A 26346-nucleotide genomic window follows, 5' to 3' on the forward strand; every position below is an offset into this window, starting at 1 on the left:
ATTAAGGTCCAGAGTTTGGGGAGGTGGGGGGAGAGTGTGGCACATGTGATACTGGGAGAAGTTAAAGATGATATAGGAGCAGAGTGAGAGCAAGGTAAGGCTGGAAGGTAAGCAGGGGCCTCAAAGGTGCCCTAGGTGGCCTCGATAGCCATAGAATGATTTCAGATATCATATTAAACTCATGGAAGCCACTGAGGGGATTTAGTGAGGCAATGATAAGGGAGGATTTTTATTTTCAAAAATGACAGCTTTGATTACATGGGGAAATGTGATGGGAGGAGACAAGAGCAAAGATAGGGAATTTTACAAGAAGGCTTGTTCCCGCAGCACAGGGGACAAGAGATGATGGTGGTAGTTGGGATAAGACTGTTTCTCAGTTGGGGATAATTGCGTCTCTTGGAGTACATTTTAGCAAAGTCTGGAGACATTTTTGACTGTCTGACTGGAGGAATGGTATTAGTGATATCTGGTGGGTAAATGCCAGAGATGCTGCTAACCATCCTACAATGCATAGGACAGCCCCGCAAAACCCAGAATTATTTGGCAAAAAATGTCAACAGTGCCAAGGTCAGGGAAACCTGGGGTAAAGTAGTGGCAATGGGATAGAAATAAGGAGATACACTGGAGAAATAGTCAAAAGTAAAACGACAAGGAAAAAGAAGTCAAGAATAACATTCTGGTTTTTGGCAAGACATGTTAAAAGAAAATACTACAGTAGGTATATATACACAGCAGTATGGGAACATAGAAGCAACTGATTCACTCTACTAGGGAAGATATGGGGTGTAAGGGGACACCAGGAAAGGGCTCAGCAGAACAATCTAATTATAATCAAGTAATTATTTAAAATGAAATAAATGGAAGAAAGTTATCATTACTTACAATTTTGTCATAAAAGTCTTTGGGAAGTTTGGAAAGAATTTCTACTGCTTCCAAAAGCTCATAAGCATCTATCTGTGGCACCTCATCACCATCATCACCACCTTCCAGGAGAAAAAAAAAACAAACCTTAAAAATGGATGGATCATTTTTACTTATCAAAATAGTTTTCACATTTTTTACAACCTGATGAACTCTTGATATAGAAGGAATCAGTTATTAATGCTATCAACAATTGATATTGTATTAAATGGAAGTTCTACAAAACTCGAGGTTGGGCCCGTTCTTCCTAATTTTCATAGAAACCAGTGTTTAAAACTGGCTTACCTCCCTCAGCATCACCACCAGCAGACTGTTGCTGCTCCAACTTAGCTTCTAATTCTTGCTGGGAACGCAGAAATCGACTTGGTTTAGGAGCACCTGTTGGCAATTTGACCCATTCTTCTTCTAGTTCTTTCAACTACAAATACCATAAAATATTTTTAAAACATACCTATATCCTCTCGATTAGAGAACACACTTAACATTTATATTTACTAACATCAGAACCCAATTTCTTATTTATGTGGTTCTAACAGGGCAAGAAAAAAAGATATGTTTAAAGTGTATACATTTGGTAACATAAATCAAACTGACATATTTACTATTGAAGATGTATGACTAAGCACTTAGAAAAAAAAATAAAATCCACTTTTTAGGACACTCATTAGTTCATGAATTCAGATATATTTGTATTAGATAAAGTCTCTAAAAACATTTGTAATAAACAGATAAAATGCATTTTATCCAAACAGATATTAGGTCCTGCCACCCAATAGCATTATAAGCAATCTTTTAAATTGCACAGACAAACCAGAATCACTGAATGCACAGTATTTAACTTGAGAGGACAAAACAGAGACAGCTATACTCAGAAAAAAAACAAAACAAGAACTGATTTCAAAATTAAGAATGAGAAATAATTATTTGTAAGGATAGAATATCAACAACAAAAGGAAGGAAATATCTTCATATGAGCCTTATGCAAAGACAACCAAAAACTTTGTGCCTCACCTGGACAGAGTTTATATTTTGTAATGGGGGTCTCAGAGCATCCCGAATCCATCTGTAAATCTCCACAGCAATTAGTTTTGCTTCATCTCGAACAGCCTTTTCTCGAGACTCAAAGAGTTTTGGCAACACTTTGATAATTGGCTTCAGCAAAATGATTTTGGAACCAAATTCACTAGAAGTAAAACATTGGGGAAAAAAGAAAAAACAAACTTCTCAACATGCAATATATTTGGGTAGTGTTAACTTTCGTTCACTCAAATATAGTTCTGTACTTATTAATAGTTGAGATTTTTTTAAGGCAAGAAAAAAAAAAAGCTCATAACATCTATGTTTAGATAGCACTCTTCGAAGAATGTTATTTAATGTCTAGGGTCCAAATATAAAAATCTTAAAACTAACCTTCTAGGTAACCAGATTAGGGATAATTCAAATCCATAAATGACCAAACTTGTGTAATGTATTAAATATATGTTTATACATATAAAAGCTTAAAAATATAAACAAATCAGTTTATACACATTTAGATGAGTGAAATCTACTTTCAATAAATTAATAGTTCTTACAATTAAGTTGTTCACTCAACTTGACAGATCACTAATCCTGGCAGTATGTTTGTAACTCTAGGCAACCTGAATCTCTCTTTGCTTCAGTTTTTCATGGGGAAAACAGTTGCATTCTGACTTCTTTTAAAAAGGTAGCACATTTAACCTTATCTATTTGACACATTTTATATTTTTAAGTTCCTAATTGGCCAAATTTAGCTTTCTGAGTCACTGCTAACATTTCTGCATAACAAATTCTAGAGCAAGAGGGATTTAGTTATGAAACAACACTAACATTCTGTAGTAGACTCATATAGTTGACCCTTGAACATATATAGGTTCAAATTTTGTGGGACCACTCATACATGGATTTTTACAGTACAGTACTGTAAATGCGTTTGTTATGATTTTCTTCATAACATTTTCTTTTCCTCAGCTTAATTTATTGTAAGAATACAATATATAATACAGATAATATACAAAATATGTTAATCGACTATTTATGCTATCAGTAAAGCTTCTAGTCAACAGTCGGCTATGAGTATTTAGGTTTTGGAGAAGTCAAAATTTATACACAGATTTTTGACTGTATGGGAGTTGGCACTCTTAACCCCTGTGTTGTTCAAAAGTCAACTTATTTATTATATTATTATGTATTTATCTAATGTGTATAAATTTATCTCCTGTACACAAATCCAACAAAAATTTGTGTAATAACTCCTGACATAACTCCAACAGGTTAGAGGAGACAGAAAATAGTCTCCTTCAGAAGTGATATTTAAAAAGTTTATATTTATTTAGTTTATTTTAAACATATCTTTTTTTCTTGCCCTGTTAAACAAATAGTTTACACTTCTGGTTATGGAGATAGTTTAATGTAAATAGTTTTTTATTTTTATTTTTATTTTTTTTAAGATTTTATTTATTTATTCATGATAGACATAGAAAGAGAGAGAGAGAGAGAGAGAGAGAAGCAGAGACACAGGCAGAGGGAGAAGCAGGCTCCATGCTGGGAGCCCGACACGGGACTCAATCCTGGGACTCCAGGACGGCGCCCTGGGCCAAAGGCAGGCACTAAACCACTGAGCCACCCAGGGATCCCCAATGTAAATAGTTTAAATACAGATATCATAACATGAAAATATAAAGATGATCTCCAAGCTTTCCTTTAAAATCCCCTTTGTTTTAATAGAAAAATCTCAATTGACCTATAAGGCTAAAGGGAAAATAAGAACTTAGGGTTACCAGGACCCCAAGCCATGACCTGAGCAGAAGGTAGATGCTTAACCTACTGAGCCGATGAGGTGCCCCCTTTTTAGATTTTGTATTTAAGTAATCTCTACACCCAACATGTGGCTTGGACTCACAACCTCAAGATCAAGAGCAGTATCTTCCACCAACTGAGTCAGCCAGGCACCCCAAGATAAGCACAGACTTGATAACTAAGTCAATTCAATAAATTTCTAAGATGGGGATCCCTGGGTGGCGCAGCGGTTTGGCGCCTACCTTTGGCCCAGGGCGCGATCCTGGAGACCCGGGATCGAATCCCACATCGGGCTCCCGGTGCATGGAGCCTGCTTCTCCCTCTGCCTGTGTCTCTGCCTCTCTCTCTCTCTCTGTGACTATCATAAATAAATAAAAAAAAAATTTAAAAAAAATTAAAAAAAAATAAATAAATAAATTTCTAAGATGATAGAGTGAAAACACTATCTACTACTCATAAAAACACACCTACTATACTAGGCGTGAAATGAGGAAAAATATATTACACAAAAATCTAAGTGAAAGTCAAATTTTATGATTACTTTATAAACCAAGTGAAAGACAATAAAAAAGTTTGACTTATAAGCTAAGGATCATTTTTTAATTTTTTTCAAGATTTTTAAAAAATGTATTTATTACAGAAACAGAGAGAGAGAGAGAGAGAGAGAGAGAGGCAGAAACACAGGCAGAGGGAGAAGCAGGCTCCATGCAGGGAGCCTGACATAGGACTCGATCCTGGGTCTCCAGGATCACACTCTGGGCTGAAGGCAGCACTAAACCACTGAGCCACCAGGGCTGCCCAGGATCATTTTTTTTTTTAATATTTTAAATATTTTTTTAATATTTAAATTTAAATTTAAATTTAAATTTAATTTATATTTATATATTTATATTTTTATATTTATATATTTATTTATATATTTATATTTATATTTATAAATATTTTATAAATATTAAATTTTTTTTAAAAAATATTTTATTTATTTATTTATTCATGAGAGACACACAGAGAAAGACACAGACATAGGCAGAGGGAGAAGCAAGCTCCATTCCATGCAGGGAGCCCAACGTGGGACTCGATCCCGAGCCTCCAGGACCACACCTGGGCTGAAGGCGGTGCTAAACCACTGAACCACCCAGGCTGCCCTAAACTAAGGACCATTTAACAAAATTTAGAATTTTGATATTTCCATGGAAGATAAACACCAAAGGAAGCACTTTCTCCAAGAAGTAGGTCATACACAAAATCTCAAGTGAGCTGAGTTGGGATGATCTTCACTCTCATAGGTCACACATTTAGGACTTCACTAGAGCTGCTTTCTAAAGTTTCTCATATGGATAGTAATGGGGACAGGATATCAGATTAGAAGGACTGCCAAATCAGAACATACTAGTGGTTTGTCTAATTCAGATTTCCATAGCAAATTATAGCCACTTGTTCCTGAAAGAGATCTCATTCATGAAAAACTTCACTGCCAAACTGCAAGAAATTCTAGCATTGAAAATAACTTATTGCATAAGAGTAAAAGTTATTTTTTATTTGCTATTGCTGTGCTTCTGTTTAAAAGGCACATAGCATTTTCTTCTATTTTACTTAAAAGGCAGCTAAAGAAAGGCTTGCTTTAGCAAATAGTCTTTGGCCAACATTTCAAAGTACATAAATATGCTTGAGGATAGTAAGAGAAGAACTGCTTAAATATCCTGAGGAGTGCTTTTCCATGAAAAGGTCAATTCATACTTTGAGAACAGGTCAGAAATATTTACCCTGCTCATCTTCATTAGAAGGAGATTTAGATAAAATAATGATGCAACACCACTTGAAGACTAAAATTACTGAATAGAAAGCACCACACTTGAGGAATGACTTTAGCTTTCCCAGGTCACTTATTCTGGTTGGTGTGGCATGCCAAGTCAAGTCCAGCAGTTTTCATTTCTGTTTAAGCCAGGAACTCAAACTCAATTGAGATATTCTAGTTCACAGAACTAAAGCAAAAAGTCTTACCTTAAGGCTTTCCTCAGTGTCTCTATGCAGGCCACTACGATCTTGGGGTTTTTGTTGTCTAGGCCTTTTAGGAGCTCTTCTTGCACAGCCTCTCCTTTCTCAATCTCTATGTACATTAGACAAATTTCAATGCCTAGCTCCTTGGCTTTGGCTTTGGGTTGGTTGAACACTTTACTTACGACACCCGACACAACTTCTCCTGTGGTTCTGTAATATAGAGTACAAAGAACCACCACCACACACAAAAACACACTTTAGTAATTTCACTGCTTTGAGTCTCTTTTAAATTAAATAAAACCCATACCATTGGAAATCAGAGGAATTGAGTAGTTTGGGACCACATGCATTTGTCATAAAAGTTTTGGTATCAGAAGAAAAATGAAATGAAAAAAAGCAATGGTCTCACTAATGGCAAGGGTAACAAAACTATCAGATTAATGACTGTCATTATTGGTATAATCTCTGAAGTAAGTCAAGTATAGATTTCTTGTGCAATGAAGGGTTTCCCCCACGTTTTTGATATGAAGGGCTCCTTTCAATGACAGCAAGACTAGTTTTAGAAAACAAGGTCTCTGAGGTATGGGAGGAGTGGGTGATTAGAAACCTGGATTATCTGCAGCTCAAGTTAAATTAGTCAGAGTCACAGAGGTTGGTTAGCAACACCTCTCCTAAGAGAAAAATGCTTAATTACCATAGAAGTAAAGATGTGTTTCTCAGATCACCTCACTGGGAAGCTTTGTAGAAAGAGATTTTTGTAATACCCAAATGCTTTCCAGTGAAATTCTGATAATTCCTTTGCTAACACTTACCTCAAGTTTCTTCTAAAAGTTACTAGCGATTTTCCCTCTAGTTTAAAGTTAATTCCCATATAAAAGGCTCAAAAGGAAACTCACTAGCTCATCAAATCTTAAGATAAGGTTTTCAAGATTAACTTCTAATTTGCTCTTTAAATAATCTCATATAACATAGATTTCTGAGAGCAGATAAAAACCAAATGAAAAACAAGTATCAAGGAACTATGAAAGTAAGAAAATTAGTATCTTCTAAAAGTTCTAATAACTAAGGACAGAGATCCACAAATCTACATAAATTAATTGGTGCAGCACCAGACAAGGGTTTTTACCAGAATAGTTGGAAAGAAACAACTTACTTTCCTGCTACGTGGGCATTTTCAACATAAACAAGTGCAGCTTCTAATCCTTTCAACTGAACCACTGCATTTGAATCAGTCACAAGTTTTTTGATCAGTCCTAAAAATTTGGACCATTCTGGGCTCTTTTCATCCTTTATTTTCTGGAAGATCTTCAGGGCCTCTTCATACCCACTTAACCTTGCTTTCCAGAGCTAAAAGAAAAGTATTTTGAAACAAAACACAATTTAATTATATTATTATCTACTGTTAATTGAAGGGGGTGAATGACTACCCCATACCAGGTAATCTGAATAAAGGACCCTCTGATTAGTAACAAAAAAGGAGTTTAAGAAATGCAGAGTTTTCAAAGAACATTAATTAATAAACTTTTTCTTATAAGTGTTTAATATTTGCAATATTCTTCCAAGGTCATCTAGAATTCCTAAAAGGCCACTATAAACCTATCTCACATTGTATCCAAGTATTAGGTTTTCCTTTTTTATAATATGTAACTTACAATTAAAGATATAACTTACAATTAAAAATGTAACAATTCAAAAGTGATATATGGGGTGCCTAGGTGGCTCAGTCTGTTAAGCAGCCGACCAACTCCTGATTTGGGCTCAGGTTATGATCTCAGGGTAATGAGATTGAGCCCTTAGACAGGCTCTGCTCTCAGCATGGAATCTGCTTGAGATTCTCCTCTCTCTCTCCACTCCTCCCTTCACTCAATTGAGCACAAGCTCTCTTTCTCTCTCAAATAAATAAAAAAAATCTTTTTTAAAAAATGAGAAATCATCCTACTGAAATTGTCTAATCTCCAAAGCATGTTGTTTTCTCAGTTGTACTGTGTAATCATTAGGCATCTCTATACTGTGCCACAGATTGTAAAGTGCTGACCAAACAAGCTAATGACACTGAAATCTGAGTTCCAGGAAAGTCTTACCTTGTGTTCACATTTCTGATCAACCGGCAGTTTCATCCACTCACTGTCATCTCCCATTGTGCTTCCAGTTTCTCCTCAGAATTGAGTTATTTCTGGTCAGAGAAAAAACAGTACCTAGTTAAGTCTAGCAATCAAGCAGTCTTATAAGACAAAATGACTTTTCTGGGATTATTATTTTATCGTGCATGAACCCATAAGGGTAAAAAAGCTCATTCTTTGGTCAAATGCCCATTTAATCCCATTAATCAAACATTTAAAATCTAAATGAAGGGTGCCTGGCTGACTCAGGTGGTAGAGCATGTGCCTATTAATTTTAGGGTTCTGAGTTCAAGCCCCATGTTGGGTGTAGAGCTTCCTTAAACTGCATCAAAATTGAAAAAAAAATCTAAATGAATCTAGAAGGGACAGTTATTTGTTTTTAAAAAACATGGGGCATCTTGCTGGCTAAGTCAGAAGAGTGTATGACTCTTGATCTTGGGGTTGTGAATACCAGAATACATGGAAATACATGGGAATACACCTACATTAGGTATAGAGATTACTCAAAAAAAAAAAAAGACGCTTATATATTTTCCCAAGTGGGAACCTCCCAGATAATATATCTGGGAAAGCCAGAATGAAACTGAAGAGCTGACTACCTGGCCTTTAAAAGGCTTCATATTGTAGCATTCCGTTTATATGAAATGTCCAGAATAGATCAATCCTCAGAGACAGAATGCAGACTGGGGGTTACCAGGGATTGGAGAGAACATTTGGAAACAGGAAGTTACTGCTTCGTAGGTAAGGAGTTCTATTGTGGTGTGATGGAAATGTTGTGAAACTACATAGAGGTGGGGCTGGCACAACATTGTGACTATACAAAATGTGGCTGAATAGTTCACTTTAAAAGAGTTAATTTTATGTGAATTTCATCTCAATAGAATCTCTCTTTTTTTTTTTTTTTTTCTCTTTTTTTTTTTAAAGTTCTCAAGTGATTCTAATATGCAGCTTGGGTTGAAAACCTCCAAAGTTACTTACTTGGCACAAGTTTAAGCTGCAAAGGCAATTTCTCCTATCTGGTTGTTGTTGTCATTGTTTTTAAAAGACAAACACCCAATGAAAGCTTTCAAATCACTTTCCAACTAAGAGAATGTGAACTGTCTATTTGTCAGTATTAAGTTCATTGAAATACTTTTTCTTTCTTTTTTTTTAAGATTTTATTTATTTATTCATGAGAGACACAGAGAGAGAGAGAGGCAGAGACACAGGCAGAGGGAGAAGCAGGTGCCATGCAGGGAGCCTGATGTAAGACTCGATCCCAAGGACTCCAGGATCACACGCCCTGAGCTGAAGGCAGACGCTTAACTGCTGAGCCACCCAGGTATCCCTGCAATACTTTTTCTTTTTCGTTGCTTTTAAAAACATGAAGAAAAAGGTTATCCAACCTAATTGCCTCATATAAAATTTACATGCCGTTGTGTTATACTTTCTGAAATGGCTTCTGCTACTTTATAGCCTGAGTTTTTAAAAATTGGTGTTTATGGGTTTGCTTCTTTCTAGTCAAAGGAAAGGCCTGTTTCATATAAAAACTTCTCCAGCCCCTGAAATAATGAATACAGTGTTTGTTTATATATGAGGCACTGGGGACTCTTGCTGTCTCTCTGTTTGTCTTCTCCTAGGATTCATAGATTAAGAAAAAAAAGGACTTATCCACTAATTTTCTCCCAGAATTGTTTTAATTTAATTTAATTTTATTTTTATTTTATTTATTTATTTAAAAGATTTTATTTATTTCTTCATGAGAACACACAGAGAGGGGGGTGGGCAGAGGGAGAAGCAGGCTCCATGCAGGGAGCCCGACACGGGACTCGATCCCAGGTCTCCAGGATCATGCCCCGGGCTGAAGGCGGCACTAAACTGCTGAGCCACCCAGGCTACCCCAGAATTGTTTTAATTTTAAAACTAACTTTAGAATTTAGGGTTTTGTTTTGTTTTGTTTTGTTACATATACAAGAAAATATATACAATGTGAGTTATGAAGCATTACAATAAAATTGACCTGGTGACCTAACACCCAATCTAAAATTAAAACACTACCATTATTAATATTACTACACTTGCGTATTTCTTTCCTACCCCATCCCTCTTCTACAGTAGCACTTTCCTGAAGTTTGTTTAGTTCTATGCCATAGTCACATACCCCTAAACAACAAAATTAACTGTGCTTATTTGTGAGCTTTAGAAAAATATTATCTGGGGGGCATCTGGGTGGCTCAGTGGTTGAGCATCTGCCTTTGGCTTAAGTCGTGATCCCGGGGTCCTGGGATGGAGTTCCTCACACCAGGCTCCCTGCGTGGAGCCTGCTTCTCCTTCTGCCTATACCTCTGCCTCTCTCTCTCATGGATAAATAAATAAAACCTTTTTTTTTAAAAAAAATATATATATATATAAAATCTGGGTGTCATCTTTCATAACTTCCTTTTTTCATTCAATATTTCATTTGTATAATTCATCCATATGTGTACTATAGTTCAAATCCACTCAAAATGTGATCCAAAGAATTATGCTGGTTCACAAACGTATCAGAGACAAGTACAGAAATGGAGATAAGAGTTTAGAAACTGCCATGGCCTATTCTAACTTCTTTTACTATAGTGGTTTGAGGAACTGAAAAAAGTTCAGCAAGGCTTTAGCCTTGCTACATAAAATGCAACACAGACAGTAAGGAGGTAAAAAGTCAGGCTGGAAAGTAGTCAATATCAGACCCTGGAAGGTCTTGTGAGCAGTGTTAAGGAATTTGGACTTTATCCCAAATATAAAATAAAACTCTGAAGGACTGTAAATAAGAAAAATTATGTAGTATGTTATCAAACTTGCATTTTTTGAAGATTGTATGGTGTACATGTAAAAAAACAATGTAAAGAGTGGTTTGGGGCAGTCTGGATGGCTCAGCGGTTTAGCGCTGCCTTCAGGCCAGGGCGTGATCCTGAGGACCTGGGATCGAGTCCCACATTGGGCTTCCTGCATGGAGACTGCTTCTCCCTCTGCCTGTGTCTCTGCCTCTCTCTCTGTGTCTCTCATGAATAAATAAAATCTTAAAAAAAAAAAAAAAAAAAAAGAATGGTTTGGAAGGCAGTAACAATGGAAGGAAGTCAGAATACATCAGTCTAAATAAATGATGGTGGTTTGGACCTACGGACAGTAGCAATGCAGATAGAGGAAAACAGATGGATTTTAGAGATAAAAGGAGTGCTAAAGAATGTTCTTACAGAGTGAATATAAAAGGAGTATAAAAGAGGGAGGGAAATGAAGTTTTGGACAAGCTGTTTGAGATATATGCTAGACAAGTATAGACAAGTGCAGCATTTAGAGATTTAAGCATGGAGCTCGAGAGAGATCTGGCCTGGGGATAAAAACTTAGAAGTTACGGGATGCCTGGGTGGCTCAGCGATTGAGCATCTGCCTTCGGCTCAGAGCATGACCCTGGAGTCCTGGGATCAAGTTCCACATCAGGCTCCCTGCATGGAGCCTACTTCTCCCTCTGCCTGTGTCGCTGCCTCTCTCCATGTCTCTCACAAATTTAAAAAAAAAAAAAATTAGAAGTTATCTGTAGATAAATGCAAGTAAAACCAAGGGGAAAGATGATAGCTCTGAGGAAGAGTACATAGTGAGAAGAGGGCCCAGGAAGGAATTCAGAGGACACCAGCATTTACAGGAGAGGTAGCTGAACCCCCCAATTCACCATGCACACTGCCTGGAACATATAAAATGATCAATAAATGTCTGCTGGGGAAGGGGGGAAAAACACAATAATCCAAAAACCACTAATAGTTTTATCAAACTTGAGAAAATTTTATCACCTTCTATTTCTGTCTGCAAATCTAAATTAAAAAGAAAAAGAATTCTGTATCTTCAAAACCACCACTGGAGAGGAGACCTTGTGTAAGTTACTTAGGCAAATGTATACTGTCTCAGCATGCTTGTGTGGAAAGTGGGGATATTAGTAGGGGAGAGTCCTACCTCACTGGGTTGTGGGGATTAAAGGAGTTAGTCTATCTAGAACTCTTACACTAGGTACTTGGCTCAATAAATGTTAGCAATTTACTATATTATCAGTATTTGGTCTTTCTAATTTGAAAATACTTCATTTCTAAATTACGATTGACTTTATTTTGTAATTTTCTAGGATTAAAAGAGCAAACGAAAATACCTCAAACTGAATTTAGTTAACATAAATGATATATTCATTAGTACAAGTCATGAATTGAATGTTTGAAAGAAAATAAAATATATTACACAAAATGTATAGGCCTTTTTTAAAGTAGGTTCTACACCTAGCGTGGAGTCCAACACAGGGCTCAACCTCACGACCGTGAGACCAAGACCTGAGTCACGATCAAGAAAGAGTCAGACACTTAACTGACTGAGCCATCTACGCATCCCTACATAATATATAGACCTTTTATAATTTTAGTATAGTCACTTTACCTTCTTACTTTTATGTATGCATTGACCAAATAAATAACTGAAATTAAGGCTTTTTTTTAAAAAAAAAAAACCTTTCTTGGTCTAATTAATATTTAGGGGCGAGACCATGCATCTCTTGATCCTTTGAATGTAAAATGGAATTAATACATTTACATCCCCAAAAAACAAAAACAAATATAAATAAATAAATAAATAAATAAATAAATAAATAAATAAATATACATTTACACCCTACTTTGTCTTAAGGGTCTACAAAAGGGGTTCTTTTTGTGCCATAGGCCCCTGGTGCACTCATAGGCACTTTCTTTGTTGTTTTGTTGTTGTTAGGATTTATTTATTTATTTTATTTTTTAAAGATTTTTATTTATTTATTCATGATAGTCACACAGAGAGAGACAGAGAGGCAGAGACAAAGACAGAGGGAGAAGCAGGCTCCATGCAGGGAGCCTGACGTGGGATTCGATCCTGGGTCTCCAGGATTGCGTCCCGGGCCAAAGACAGGTGCCAAACCGCTGCGCCACCCAGGGATCCCTAGGATTTATTTAAGAAAGAGAAAGAGAGAGCATATGCTCACATATGAGTGGGAGAAGGGGCAGAAGGAGAGGAAGACAATCTTAAGCAGGCTGCACGCTAAGCACAGAGCCCCATGATGAGCTCAATCTCACAACCTTGAGATCATGACCTGAGCTGAAATCAAGGGTCAATCATTTAACCAACTGAGCCACTCAGGCACCCCCAGAATATTTCATAATGCATAAAATATATAAGATTATGCCAAATTATTTTAAAATATATTAAATTATCAAAATATTTATTTTAAAATGTGAATATATGAACTTCTCCATTAATACATTAAATAAAAACTAACAAACTATAATTCTAAAGTTACAATGAACAAAAATATTTTGATATGTTGTATCACATCATATGATTATGAAAATTATCTCTAGGGACATCTAGGTGGCTCAGAGGTTGAGTGTCTGCCTTTGGCCCAGGGCGTGATCCCAGGATCCGGGATCAAGTCCCACCGCAGTCTCCTTGCAGGGAGCCTGCTTCTCCCTCAGGCTGTATCTCTACCTCTCTCTCTTTGTGTCTCTCATGAATAAATAAAAATCTTAAAAAAAAAATTATTTCTATTGGTGATAAATACACATGTCTTCTAACATTATTGTTTCTTATGGCCTATATTCTTAACTGAAAAAAAGAGCCAAAGTTTCAGTTACATGGTTAGTAAAAATTAAGACACAAATAGTTTTCCTTCCAAGTTCATAGAATCCCTGAATTTTAATCCCAGCTTAAAATCTCTTGGTCTATAACCTTTCAAAATTCTACAAGCACCTGAAGACTCCTTACTTTCACTGTCTACAACAGTTCCAAAGTCTTTACTTAAAACAGTTAATACCAAACTTAAAACAATGAATATCAATCATATATTTCAATAGTACTTTATATTTTACAAGTATTTTTACAATAATATTCCTATTTGAAAATCTAGTGAGGAAGACATTTAATCACTTCTATGTATTTCACAATGTAAATGCAAGCACACTGTTTTATTATACCATTGGGTTTTCTTTCTTTTTTATAGTACTCTTAGTTATGCAGCTCTTTCTCACTAAATTGCAAGATTCCCTTGAGCAAGAGCTTTTGTCTTATTAATCTCTATCCTTACAAAGCTCAAAAAAATATAAAAAATAACATGGGAGAAAGCAAATATAATTATTCTCTATTTACATATAGGGAAATAGAGGTTCAGTGTCTTACTCAAAGTCACCTAAGTAGGAGAGACTGGTCTAGAAGAGATTTCTTGAATCCTAGTTTGGTGAAATTCTTATAATAATTTATCTACCTATGGTTTCTAGATTATCTACAGTGAAAACTAATCAAACTTTATAAATAATAAGATTTATTTTGATAATTACCTAATTCAATTAAAATATAGAGAAGGGATCCCTGGGTGGTGCAGTGGTTTGGCGCCTGCCTTTGGCCCAGGGCGCGATCCTGGAGACCCGGGATGGAATCCCACATCTGGCTCCCGGTGCATGGAGCCTGCTTCTCCCTCTGCCTATGTCTCTGCCTCTCTCTTTTTCTCTCTCTGTGACTATCATAAAAAAATATATATATCTATAAAGAGAAAAAGAAAGGAAGAAAATACAAAGAGTGAATGTTTTCCATAATATGAAAAACAAGTTTACTTGACTCCAAAAGGATTTAGGTAATTTAGAGATAGTTAAATTTAAAATTTAAGGGGGAAATACAGTAAAATAAAAAATTAAAAAATTAAAAAATTAAATAAAATTTAAGGGAGAATCATCTCTAATCAGCAGTTGCTTAATAATCAAGTCTACCCAATTGGGTGTTAAAACACTGTTAACCTGCTTTTGGATAAGAAAGGAAGGACTACAGTTTTAACTGTAATTGTAATTTGGAATTATTCATGAAATTCAACTCCCCACCCAGCATCAAAGACTTCATTCTACTGAGATGGCTCTACCAATTGATAAAATCTTTTCTTGAGATTAAGAAAAAAACAAAAGGATGGTAGGCTATGATGGCTATAATTCATATTAGTTCTAATTTTTTTACGAAGATTTTATTTATTTATTCATGAGAGACCCAGAGAGGCAGAGACATAAGCAAGGGGGAGACGCAGATGCCTCTCTGGGAGCCCAATGCAGGACTCAATCCCAGAACCCTGGGATGCCCTGCGCCAAAGACAGACGCTCAAACTAACTGCTGAGCTATCCAAGCATCCCTTAGTTCTATATTTCTGACTATAATTCTAGAACATTTGGGGAAGAGGTCACTAAAGTGACCACTTGTTTGAAAACCCAGCTTTGCCTCTATCTGCAAATTTTATATTTTTTAAAATAAATTTTATTTTTTCATGAGAGGCAGAGAGAGAGAGAGAGAGAGAGAGAGAGAGGCAGCGATATAGGCAGAGGGAGAAGCAGGCTGCCTGCAAGGAGCCCAATGTGGGACTTGATCCCGGGATCATGCCCTGAGCTGAAGGCAGTAGCTCAATCTCTGAGCCTCTCAACAGCTGAGTCACCCAGGCATTCCTCTATCTGCAAATTTTAACTAGTCATTATCACAAGGAAAATAAAGGCCTTGAGAACATTGGGAACATATACAGGAAATAATGAAGAGGAACCTCAGAATCAGTACAAAATGGAATACATATAGAATAAAACTTAACAATTTCATAAAAAGTCACATAAGTTAAAGGCCGGAATGGTTTCTTTAGAGGAATGTAGTACTGTTTTCAGTACTCACAGCAAACTGAAACTAAAATAACATTTGCAATAGCCAAAGAATGGGAATCACCCAAATGTCCATCCACTGATGAACACATAAATAAAATATGGTAAGTCCATACCAAAGAAATATTATTCAATAATAAAAAGAATTGAAGTACTATAAAGAAATCCAAAGGTGTGGTGGGTGGTTCAGCTGGTTAAGCACCTGACTCTTGATTTCTGTTCAGGTCATGAGCTAGGAATCATGGGATCAAGCCCTTCCTTAAAAAAAAAAAAAAAAAAGCAACTCCTAAAACTCAACAAAAACCCAATTAAAAAATGGGCAAAGGACTGGACTAGATATTTCTCCAAAGATCTACAAATGTTCAATAAGTACATGCTCAACATTATTAATCATTATGGGAATGCATATTGAACTGTAAGATACTATCTCACACCTGTTAGGATGGCTACTATTGAAACAATAACAAAACAAACAAACAAACAAACAAAAAAAAAACCCCAAGTGTTGAGGGGCACCTAGGTGGCTCAGTGGGTTAAGCATCTGCCTTCAGCTCTGGCCCTGGCCGTCGTGATCCCAGGGTCCTGAAATCCAGCCCCACGTGGGGCTCCCTGCTCAGTGGGGAGTCTGCTTTTCCCTCTCTCTCTGCCTGCCACTCCTTTCTCATGCTCTCTCCCTCTCCCTCAAATAAAACGTGAAAAAAACAAAAACAAGTGTTGATAAGGATGTGGGGAAACTGGAACTCTTGTATACTGTTGTTAAGAATGTAAAATGGTGGGCAGCCCCGGTGGTGCAGTGGTTTAGCGCCGCCTGCAGCCTGGGGTGTGATCCTGGGGACCCGGGATTGAGTCCCACGTCGGGTTCCCTGCATGGAGCCTGCTTCTCCCTCTGCCTGTGTCTCTATGAATAAATAAATAAAACCTTAAAAAAAAAAAAGAATGTAAAATGGTACAGTTGCTGTGGAAAACAATATGTCAAAAATTTTTTTTCTCAAAAAATTAAAAATAGAATTATCATATGATCCAGCAATTCTACTTCTAGGTATGTGTCCAAAAGAATTGAAAGCAGGGTCTCAAAGACATATTTGTACACCTACATTTATTTCATAGCAGAATTATTGATGATAACTAAAATGTGGAAGCAACCCAAGTGTTCATCAGTGGATGAGTGGACAAGCAAAATGTGGTATACACATAAAATAGACTATTATTTAGCCTTAAAAAGAAATTCTGACATTTGCTATAACCTGGATGACCCTGAGGCCCTTATGCTAACATGAAATAAGACAGCCAAAGAGACACAAATACTGTATGATTCCACCTGAATGAAGTAGTCAAAATCAGAGACACAAAACAGAATGGTTGTTGCCAGTGCACGGATGGATTGAGGGATGGGGTATAAAACTTCATTTTTCAAAATGAAAAAAAAAAAAAATATGGAGATGGATGGTGGTGATGGTTCCACAACATAATGAATGTATCTGATACCAGTGACCTGCACAGTTAAAAATGGTTAAGATGGTAAATTTTATGTTGTATGTATTTTAGCATACACACACACAAAAGAAATGAAGTGCTGATAAGTTCTATAACATGGATGAACTAAAAGAAAACAGTCATAAAGAACCACATATTAGTGTGATTCCATTTATACAAAATGTCCAGAGTAGACAAGTCTATAGAGACAGAAAGCAGATCAGTGGTTGCCCAGGACTGAAGTGTCTGGGGATATTAAAAGGGTGAAAGCAAAGGAGTATGGGATTTCTTTTTGGGGTAATGAAAATGTTTTAAAACTGTAGTGATGATTGTACAAATCTAGGAATATACTAAAAGCTATTGAATTGTATAAATGGTAAGTGGTATGTAAATTATATTGCATTAAAACTGCTTTTAAAAAAATCAAACTGGGATCCCTGGGTGGCGCAGCGGATTGGCGCCTGCCTTTGGCCCAGGGCGCGATCCTGGAGACCCGGGATCGAGTCCCACGTCGGGCTCCCGGTGCATGGAGCCTGCTTCTCCCTCTGCCTGTGTCTCTGCCTCTCTCTCTCTCTCTCTCTGTATGACTATCATAAATAAATAAAAATTAAAAAAAAAAAATCAAACTAACAAAGTTTACTAATAAAAGTCTTGAGAGAAGATAAGAATGATTTGTTCAAGCTATTGATCATTTTACATGTGCGTGGATTGGCTGCACAGGCTAGAGTCCTTTCTAATAACAAGATCTAATAATAAGGAATTATTGTATTATAATTTTACCTACAGCATTCACATTTACTCAATTTCCCTATGGGCAAACTATGATGTGCCTAAGTTTACAGGAGTACAAGTAAGAAGTCTAAACAAATAATCATAATACAAAATACATTGTGTGGAAAGTGCTTTACACAAGGGATTAGTAAGGGTTATGGTAGTTCAATATAGGATTAACCTCCAGTGAGTGAGGGATGGTCAGTGAAAATCTCACAGAAAGGATGGTATCAAAAAAAAAAAAAAAAAAAAAAAAAGATGGTATCCGAACTCACAGAGAGTGATGAATGACAGATGGGATTTTCAAAAAACAGACAAACTCAAGTAGAAGAGGAGACATCCTAGGCTGGAAAAAAAAAAAAAGGGCAAAGTCTTGGAGATAGGAAAGTACAGAGCATATTCAGAGAACAACGTCGGCTCCATTTACAACAGTCTAAGAGGTAGATTAGGGTCTCATCATGTAGAATCTTGAACATTAAGCTAAACAGAAGATGCTGATGACTGGAGCAGGGCAATGACAGTATCCTATCTACTTCAGAAAGATAAATCTATGTAGAATGGATTGCAAGGGAGAGGAAAATAGAATCTTGATAGGAAATTATTACAGTACTCCAGGACAAAGATAAGTATGAGTCAGAACTAGGGGATGGAAATGGAAAGGATGGGCAGGGGAGACTGAAAGGAGTTACATTAAAGAAGTGAATCAGTAAGCCTTAGCAAGTTAAGGATGTGGGAGTAGGAAAAGTCTAGTAGGGGACTCCAGTCTCGGTGACTGGGAGAACAGTAGTGCTTATGACATAAAAATGTTAGAAGTAGTTCTGGGTTGTTTAGTTTTAGGGAGTGGAGAAAAACTGAGGAATATGATAAGTTTGATTTTAGACTTGAGAAATATGATCTTCAAGTGATTGGAAATATGGCCCCAGAGGATTCTGGATTTTATAAACACAGATGTGGTAAACTAAGTTGTCATTACATAGCAAGATTTGATGCTTCAAGAGTGAATAAAGTTGCCAACAAAGAGAAGCATTAATAAAATTAATCTAAACTATATATATATATAATCATATATATAATATGATATAATATATATATATGATGCTTGCTATGGTTCATTCAATCTTAGTCCAGACGACAAATATTCATATTTTCAAGTTATTCAGAGCTCTCAAGAGCCTTTACCCTAGGCTGAAACAGAGGCAAAGACAAGGAAGCCAGCTAAAATAAATCTGTTCCACAGAAATATTATAATCTATTTCCATTGTTGTATCTAAAATGTCTTCCAAAGAGCTCAAATACCATACAGTCTACACTACTGCTGAAAAAGGTTTAGATGTAATTGTTTATTTTTAGACCAGGGGGTAAGAAACATTTTCAAGGTCATACATAAAGGCAGAAATTAGGATAAATTTCAAACTGATTTTTCAGTTTAAGTATTCAATTGAACAAATCACCTCTTAAGTATGCATTATGTATTATTATAATACATAGACACAAGCAATCGATGCATGTTCTCAATCATCAACCAGCTAAAAATAAGGCACCAAGAGACTAGTCATGAGTGATGTTAGAGCTGGGCCTACAATCTTTATCTCCTTTCTCGGTCCACCAACTCTGCCGCACCACTCATAAGTCCAAGTATAGTGTTTTTTAAGTTCCTATAACTTGACAGTCTATAAGAATTATACAGCTGCTAAACAGTCTGTTTTAGCTTTCTACTTGGGAAGCAGAAGTGGCAGTGAAACTATTTTATGGCTAATTCCCAAGCTCTTGACCTACAAAAGCTCTTCACTATCACAATACAAGAGATCTGGATCTGATTACCATTCCTGGACTCTCACTTCTGGCTAAGGAAATGCTACTGCAGAAGTATAGAATAAGTGTGAGGGAAGTCTGAGGAAAATTTCTGCCCACTGAAAAAGCAACCCTTTTGAATGACCAATATAGTATGATAATAGACTCACTCAAAAAATGATTAATTATAAAACAGGGATAAAGCAGAATACACATACAGGCCCAGAAAGCTTTACTCAAACCTTTATCGAAAGGACAAACGGATTAAAGAAGCATAACAATTATGTAACTGTCATAGAAAATTTAAGACTTTTATCAATTGGCCAAGCCAGACAAAAAGCTCATTTCTAAGTAACCAGTAACAAAATGACAAATCCTTCCCTCTAATTTAAACAACTTCACTGCTTCCGGGTAATTCTGATTAACAAGGACAAGTGTTGGGAGTATTCTGCATTATCAAGAGGCCAGAGAAATCTGAACTGCTTCTCTGGCAGGTTATCTCAGCAAACTTGGGTGTGCTTTGCTGTCCTAGTCCTGGGATGATGGCCTCTCACAAATTCCTTCTGAAGGGAAGGGTAAAGAGCTGTCCCTTACACATCCTGATATTCATATTAGCAGGACAGAAGATTAACTAGACTCTCCCTAGGAGATGACCACTGTTAATGTCTCCAAAAGGGGGACCCGTACCAACACAGGCCTCTGGGGAGATGGAAAGCTAAACCGGCTGTGAATTAGGTCAACTTCCACAGTTACTGCTCAATTGTACCAAGGCAGCTGAAAATCTAATGCTTACTCATCCCTAAACTACCCAGGTCTTCAAATCCCTAAACTACCCAGGTCTTCAAATCCCAGGCAAAGGACTCAAGGCCCAGGACACTAGATCCAGCTCCACCCATCCAGCTCAATAGAGCTATATATATATATATTCGGGTAAAAGCAATCTTCTCCTCACCCCAAGTAGGAACCAGTCTGGGGCAAAGCCTGGTCGGTCGCGGACACCGCTCAACCACTGCATATCCAAACAAGCACCCTAGGGCTGCTGTCACCACCCAGAAGTAGAGCAGATGCCCCAGGCTTTAGCTCACTGCAGCCGGCATTGTTTACGCTCTTTCGCCGCCTAAGCCTCTGATAGGCCAGGAAAGTCCCCTGCACTGTCCACCAGGACTTCCGGCATGGGCACAGGATGCTTGACCCTCGCCCGCAGTTTGACACTTACGCTCCCTGGGCAGGGAGAGGTCTGGGGGCCCTACGGTCCGAGCAGAATCAGCAGGAATACCCGGCGGGCCCTGGCGGCATTGGTGCGGAGGGCCGCTGGGAAACGCCTCCTCCGGGGGCGGGGCCCGGAGCTCGCTGTCAGAGTGCCCGCCCCACCTCGGCCCCCTCCCGGCACACTCTGAAGGCTTAAAGGGGCCGCACCTTCAACCAGAGGTCTGCAGGACTCAGGGTGCTGCTTCCAGCCCATAGGGTTTCCAAGGCATGAGGCAAATGAAGCACCAACAGGAGGACTCTAACCGGGCTGGGTGTACCTCTTTCTTGGTGGCAACACAGGCAACGTTCCAGAAACAAAGGAGATGACCAGGTCCTACTATCACAATCCTAATCTTGACTCCAGGGATGAAAAAAAAAAATTGCTGCAGGCAATAGCCAAAGCATCAGGATAAAAATATAGCACCTATTATGTAAGCTGCTTATTCCATTAATTTGAGCAGTTAGTGTTCTTCAAATGGTAATTGAAAGGCCCAGAAAATAATTTGGGCAGGCTTCATTGCTTCACTTCACCCTTTCACTGCCTTCCTTCTCTACACCATGAGAAATCCCAGACAATGATAAAAGATAAGGTAAGAAGGTAATAGGAAGCGAAATGGAAAACATTCTCATTCTTGTGAGCAAAATGTGCTAAGAATTGGCACAAGAATTCAAAAACTGACCAAGAATTCACTACAGGTCTATGCAGATAAAGAAATCTTGTATGCAAATACAATTGTGATGTGCAGCCATCGAATTCAATATAAAGAGTTCTTGAGAAAACTATATAGAAACTGGATTATTATCTCAGGGAGTCAAGTAATGGTCCCTGAGTTTGTCAGAGAGTTTTAATTCTTTTCATAGGAGGAATTTTTCCTCAATCTCAGTTTACAAGGTTTGATGGCATTTTGTGTCTCACACCATCGGGAAAGAGATTTATGTGTTTACCAAGCCTATATTGCTCCATCTAATCTAGATGAATAAACACATCTTATTAAAGCCTTAAACTACCACCATACAAGGGTGGGAATCAATTTAGTGAAGCAAAAGACCGTTTATAAATATCCAAACATCCTCCATCTCAAACATGGGTTCAAAGGGAAATATAAATTCCAATGGACAGGCATGAAAACTGTCCTTTTTACTAGGGAACAGACGGAAGTTACAAGATCTTAGAGAATTCTAGGATCAGGCTGCTGGGAAGAGAAATGGATTCATATTAGAAATAATGTGATTTTGAACTGCAAAGAAAATCTCACTTTAAAGTGCATTTAACTGTGAATGATACTTTTGAATTAGGTAATTAAGACCTTTCATTCTATCCCCATGAAGCATATCACACCATTCTAAGGGTAATGGTTTGCAGATCAGTATCCTCATTAAATTGTGAGCACCTCAAGGGCAAGTGCTAGAATGTATCCTAATCATCCTTTTCTCCCAGGGTGATACAAAATGAATACTTAATATTTATCACAAAAATTAGGACCAACACTTTCTTTACACAAGAGTCCAGACAACAGTCAATAAGCACAGTGAATATATGTATGCATGCACACACACAAATGGATTAATACCCAGTGCTGTGCTTTAGTGAATCAAAAATTTAAAGAGAAAAAAATCCACTGATTTTACAGTTCAGTCTATCAGAGCTCAAAATTATTTTTATAGGGATTTATAGCTTTTGTCTCAAATGCACATTTTATATAAATACTCCTGAAAAATTCTCAGATATTTTACCAAATATCACAGTCTAAACATAACCCATCTTATTTTGGTTATTATTATCTTTACTATATACCATGAGGAGACTAAATTGGACAAGTAAAACTTCATAATTCAACAAATTACCAATTAGTAGTAGTCTCCTTAACATGGCAACATGGACTCTGTTTAGGAAATGATTTAGTAAATATTATATATAGAAGAGAACATAATAAAATGATAACAATTCATGTATTAGCAAAGTGGGATTTCTTTTTTCTAATGTTTTTCTCTGTAACACATCAACATAGAAAAATATTTAATGTGCATATAACCAGCAAGGCAAAAGGAAGTTTTAAGCATTAACTGGAATTCTTTATTAGATCATATTCAATGAAAGAAAGAGGCCAAGTTAATTATTAAGAGTATGGACTCAAGATAGAATGTTAGTTCAAACCCTGGTTGCAACCATTTATTAGCTGTGTGGCTTTGGACAAATTCCTACCCTCTGTGCTTCTGTTTTCTATATGTAAAATGGGAAAAATAATAGTATTTACCTAGTTGGGTTATTAGGAAAACTAAACCACTTAAGTTTATTATATTTGTAAAGTACCTAGAAGAGTACCCAGAAGAAAGTGCTATACATTAAGCATTTGAGAAATAAAATATACAATGTTCAACAAATGCTGCCCACCTTTTCCATCACATTCCTTTTAAAACTAAAAAGCTAGGGCACCTGGGTGGCTCAGTTGGTTAATCATCTGACTCTTGATTTCGGCTCAGGTAATGATCTCAGGGCCCTGGGATTGAACCTGTGCTGGACATGAAGCCTGCTCAGGATTCTCTCTCTCCCTCCCCTCCTCCTTTTCCTGGGCTTGCTTGCACACATGCACAAACTCTCCCTCTCTGTAAAACAAAATAAAAAATAAAACTAAGAAGCAAGGGCACCTTGGTGGCTTGAGTCAGTTGAGCGTCTGCCTTTGGCTCAAGTCATGATCCCAGGGATCAAGCCCTGTATCGGGCTCCCTGCTTCTCCCTCTGCCCCTCCTCCCTACTTGTGTGTCCGCTTGCTCTCTCTCAATAAATAAAATCTTTAAAAAAAAAACTAAAAAGCAAATGTATACCATTGACTGCTCCTAGCTCCTTGTGTTCCCAGCTGTCAGCAGTCATTAACGGAGTATTAGAGAGAGGAGAGATTCCCCAAGATGAGAGCCTTTAAGTAAGGTTTATTAAGGTATAACTTACATATAGTAAAATTCACTCTTTCTGGCACATATTTCTATTAGTTTTGGCAGACACAGAGAATCCAAAACCACGATCAAGAACATTTTCCTCAGCCCAAAATATTCCTGGTGCTTCTTTGTATCAATCACGGGGCAATCACGTATCAGTATGCTGTTCCTACAGTTTTGCCTTTTGCACAATGTCATATTTAAAAAAAAACAACCATACAGTGAGTCTTCTGAGTGGCTTTTTTCACTTATAATACAATTGAGATCATCCATGTTGCTGCACACGTTAGTAATCTATTCCTTTTTACTGGTGAGTAATAGTCCATTGTATCATCAAACACATTTTGTTTATCCATGTTACCATTTAAAGGACATGTGGGAGGGTATGGTTGAGACTTTGGTTCAGGGCTGATACTTAGTGTGGGGATAGAGTCCCATATCAGGCTCTCTGTAGGGAGCCTGCCTCTCTCTCTGCCCCCCTCCCCCCGCCCCGTCTCTCATGAATAAATAAATAAAATCTTAAAAAATAAAATAAAATAAAGGACATGTGGGTTGTTTCTAGATTTTAGCAATTATGAAAAAAACCATTACAGATTTTTGTATGAACATAAGTTTTCATTTCTGTTGGGCAAATACCCAGGAATGGGAATGCTGGGTGGTATGGTAAGTATATGTTTAATTTTAGAAGTCACTGCCAAACTGTTTTCCAAAGTGGCTCTATGAACCATTTTGCATTTCTCTTCCATCAGCAAGGTCTGAGACTTTAAGTGCAATTAGTTTATGTCTTAGTACTAATTTCTAATATAGCTCTATATTTTTATACCTATGAATTAAAGCCAGTTCTTTCTTTTTTTTTTTTGTTTTTTTTTTTTTTTTTTTTTTTTTTTTTTTTTTGCCAGTTCTTTCTTCAACTTGGTGTTAATGGTTTGTAACTTACTCTTCCACTTACAAACCAGTTATTGATCATTTGGTATGAATCTTAAATGCTACTTCGTAACACTTTCATAGAGAAATATCAATGAAAATTACTCTTTCAAATCTGGATCAACAACAGAACAAACCAAAGCATATATTATATACCTATCAATGGAACTGTTTTCCAACATTCAGATGAATTTATCCATAGCCTTAATAATCTCTTTACATAACAAGTCATATTAAACATCTTTATCAAAAGTATAATTCTCTTGATTTGGAAGCAAAAGAAGCTTTAAGAAAATATTTTAAAACTTATCATTTGTCCACTATTACAAAAAAAAAAAAAAAGAAAAAAATGCTTTAAAAAAGGGGTCTGGAATTTTTTTTTTTTTTTTTTTTTTTGGAATTTTTGTACATTGTAGGTTAGCATGGAGAAACTGATACATCCATTTTGGAAAATGTTTGTTATCAACCCACTCCCAAGAAAATTGGGAACATGTCCACACAAAAACTGGTATATAAATGTTAATTAATAACAGCATTAGTCCTAATAGCCCCAAAGTAAAAACAACCCAAAAATCTATCAACTGATCAAAGAGTAAACAAAATGTAATATATTCATACAATGTACTATTACTAAGCCATAAAAAAGGACTGAAATAGCATATATGCTACAACATGGGTTAACCTTGAACACAATATGCTGAGTGAAAGAAGCCAGATGCAAAAAGCCACGTTGGGGGATGCTTGGGTGGCTCAGTGGTTAAAGCGCTGCCTTCAGCTCAGGATGTGATCCTGGAGTTCCAGGATCAGGTCCCACATCAGGCTCTCTGCATGGAGCCTTCTTCTCCCTCTGCCTGTGTCTCTGCCTCTCTCTCTCTTTCTCATGAATAAATAAATAAAATCTTAAAGAAAAAAGCCATGTTGGAGGATTCTGACCATATGATATGCCCAAGTCAGGCAAATAAACAGGACATAAAATAGAATAGTGGTTACCAGGGGTTGCGGCGGGTAGAAAGAGAAAGGGGGAATGAGGAATGATAGCTAATGAGTATGAAGTCTCTTTTTTGGGGTGATGAAAATCATCTGGAATTAGATAGTGGTGATGGTTGCACAACTATGTGATGTGCTAAAAAGCTACTGAATTTATGTATTGAATTTAAAGGATAAATTTTATGGTATGTGAATTATATTTCAATTAAAATACCCATTGACAGGAGAATAAACAAGCTGTGGTATATTCACAGAAAACATAGCAGTAAAAACAAATGAAGACAACTATTAGCAAAAACAGATGAATTTCACAAACCATGCTGAGAGAAAAATAGCTAGTACTAAAGAACATAGAGTATGATTATATAAACCCAAACAATATACTGCTTAGGAATATATACATTTGTGGTTAAATTTAAAAGAAAAGTACAAGGGACACCTGAGTGGCTCAGTTGGTTAAGCATCTGACTCTTGGTCTCAGGTCATAATCTCAAATTTGTGAGATTGAGCCCTATGTGCTGGGTGTGAAGCCTGCTTATGATTCTCTCTCTCTCCTTCTCCCTCTCTCCCTCTGCCTCTAAAAAAAAAAAAAAAGAGAGAGAGAGAGAGAAGTACGAGAGAGAGAGAGAGAGAGAGAGAGAGAGAGAGAGAAGTACAAGGAGGATAATGTTGAAA

The 26346-nt window shown here is 36.9% G+C and overlaps 1 protein-coding gene across 18 annotated transcripts in view; it reads right to left on the reverse strand.

The window, feature by feature from the left end:
- The window catches only part of CKAP5 (cytoskeleton associated protein 5), a 107019-nt gene that overhangs the window by 60855 nt on the left and 19818 nt on the right, over positions 1-26346 (reverse strand). For 7 of the 18 annotated variants that reach the window (XM_026004061.2, XM_026004066.2, XM_026004065.2 and 4 more), the window contains exons 2-7: positions 7818-7909; positions 6890-7083; positions 5740-5946; positions 1933-2104; positions 1207-1339; positions 883-983 (exon numbers count right to left, since the gene is read on the reverse strand). In XM_026004061.2, the coding sequence (XP_025859846.1) occupies positions 883-983; positions 1207-1339; positions 1933-2104; positions 5740-5946; positions 6890-7083; positions 7818-7874 (864 nt within the window). In that variant the 5' untranslated portion in view covers positions 7875-7909. Of the gene's footprint in view, positions 1-882; positions 984-1206; positions 1340-1932; positions 2105-5739; positions 5947-6889; positions 7084-7817; positions 7910-14206; positions 14411-20534; positions 20953-26346 lie in introns of those variants that run through there. The other 11 variants (XM_072760363.1, XM_072760360.1, XM_072760357.1 and 8 more) reach the window with 4 other exon arrangements.

This window comes from Vulpes vulpes, chromosome 5, assembly GCF_048418805.1.
Source record: "Vulpes vulpes isolate BD-2025 chromosome 5, VulVul3, whole genome shotgun sequence".
Classification (NCBI taxonomy): domain Eukaryota; kingdom Metazoa; phylum Chordata; class Mammalia; order Carnivora; family Canidae; genus Vulpes; species Vulpes vulpes.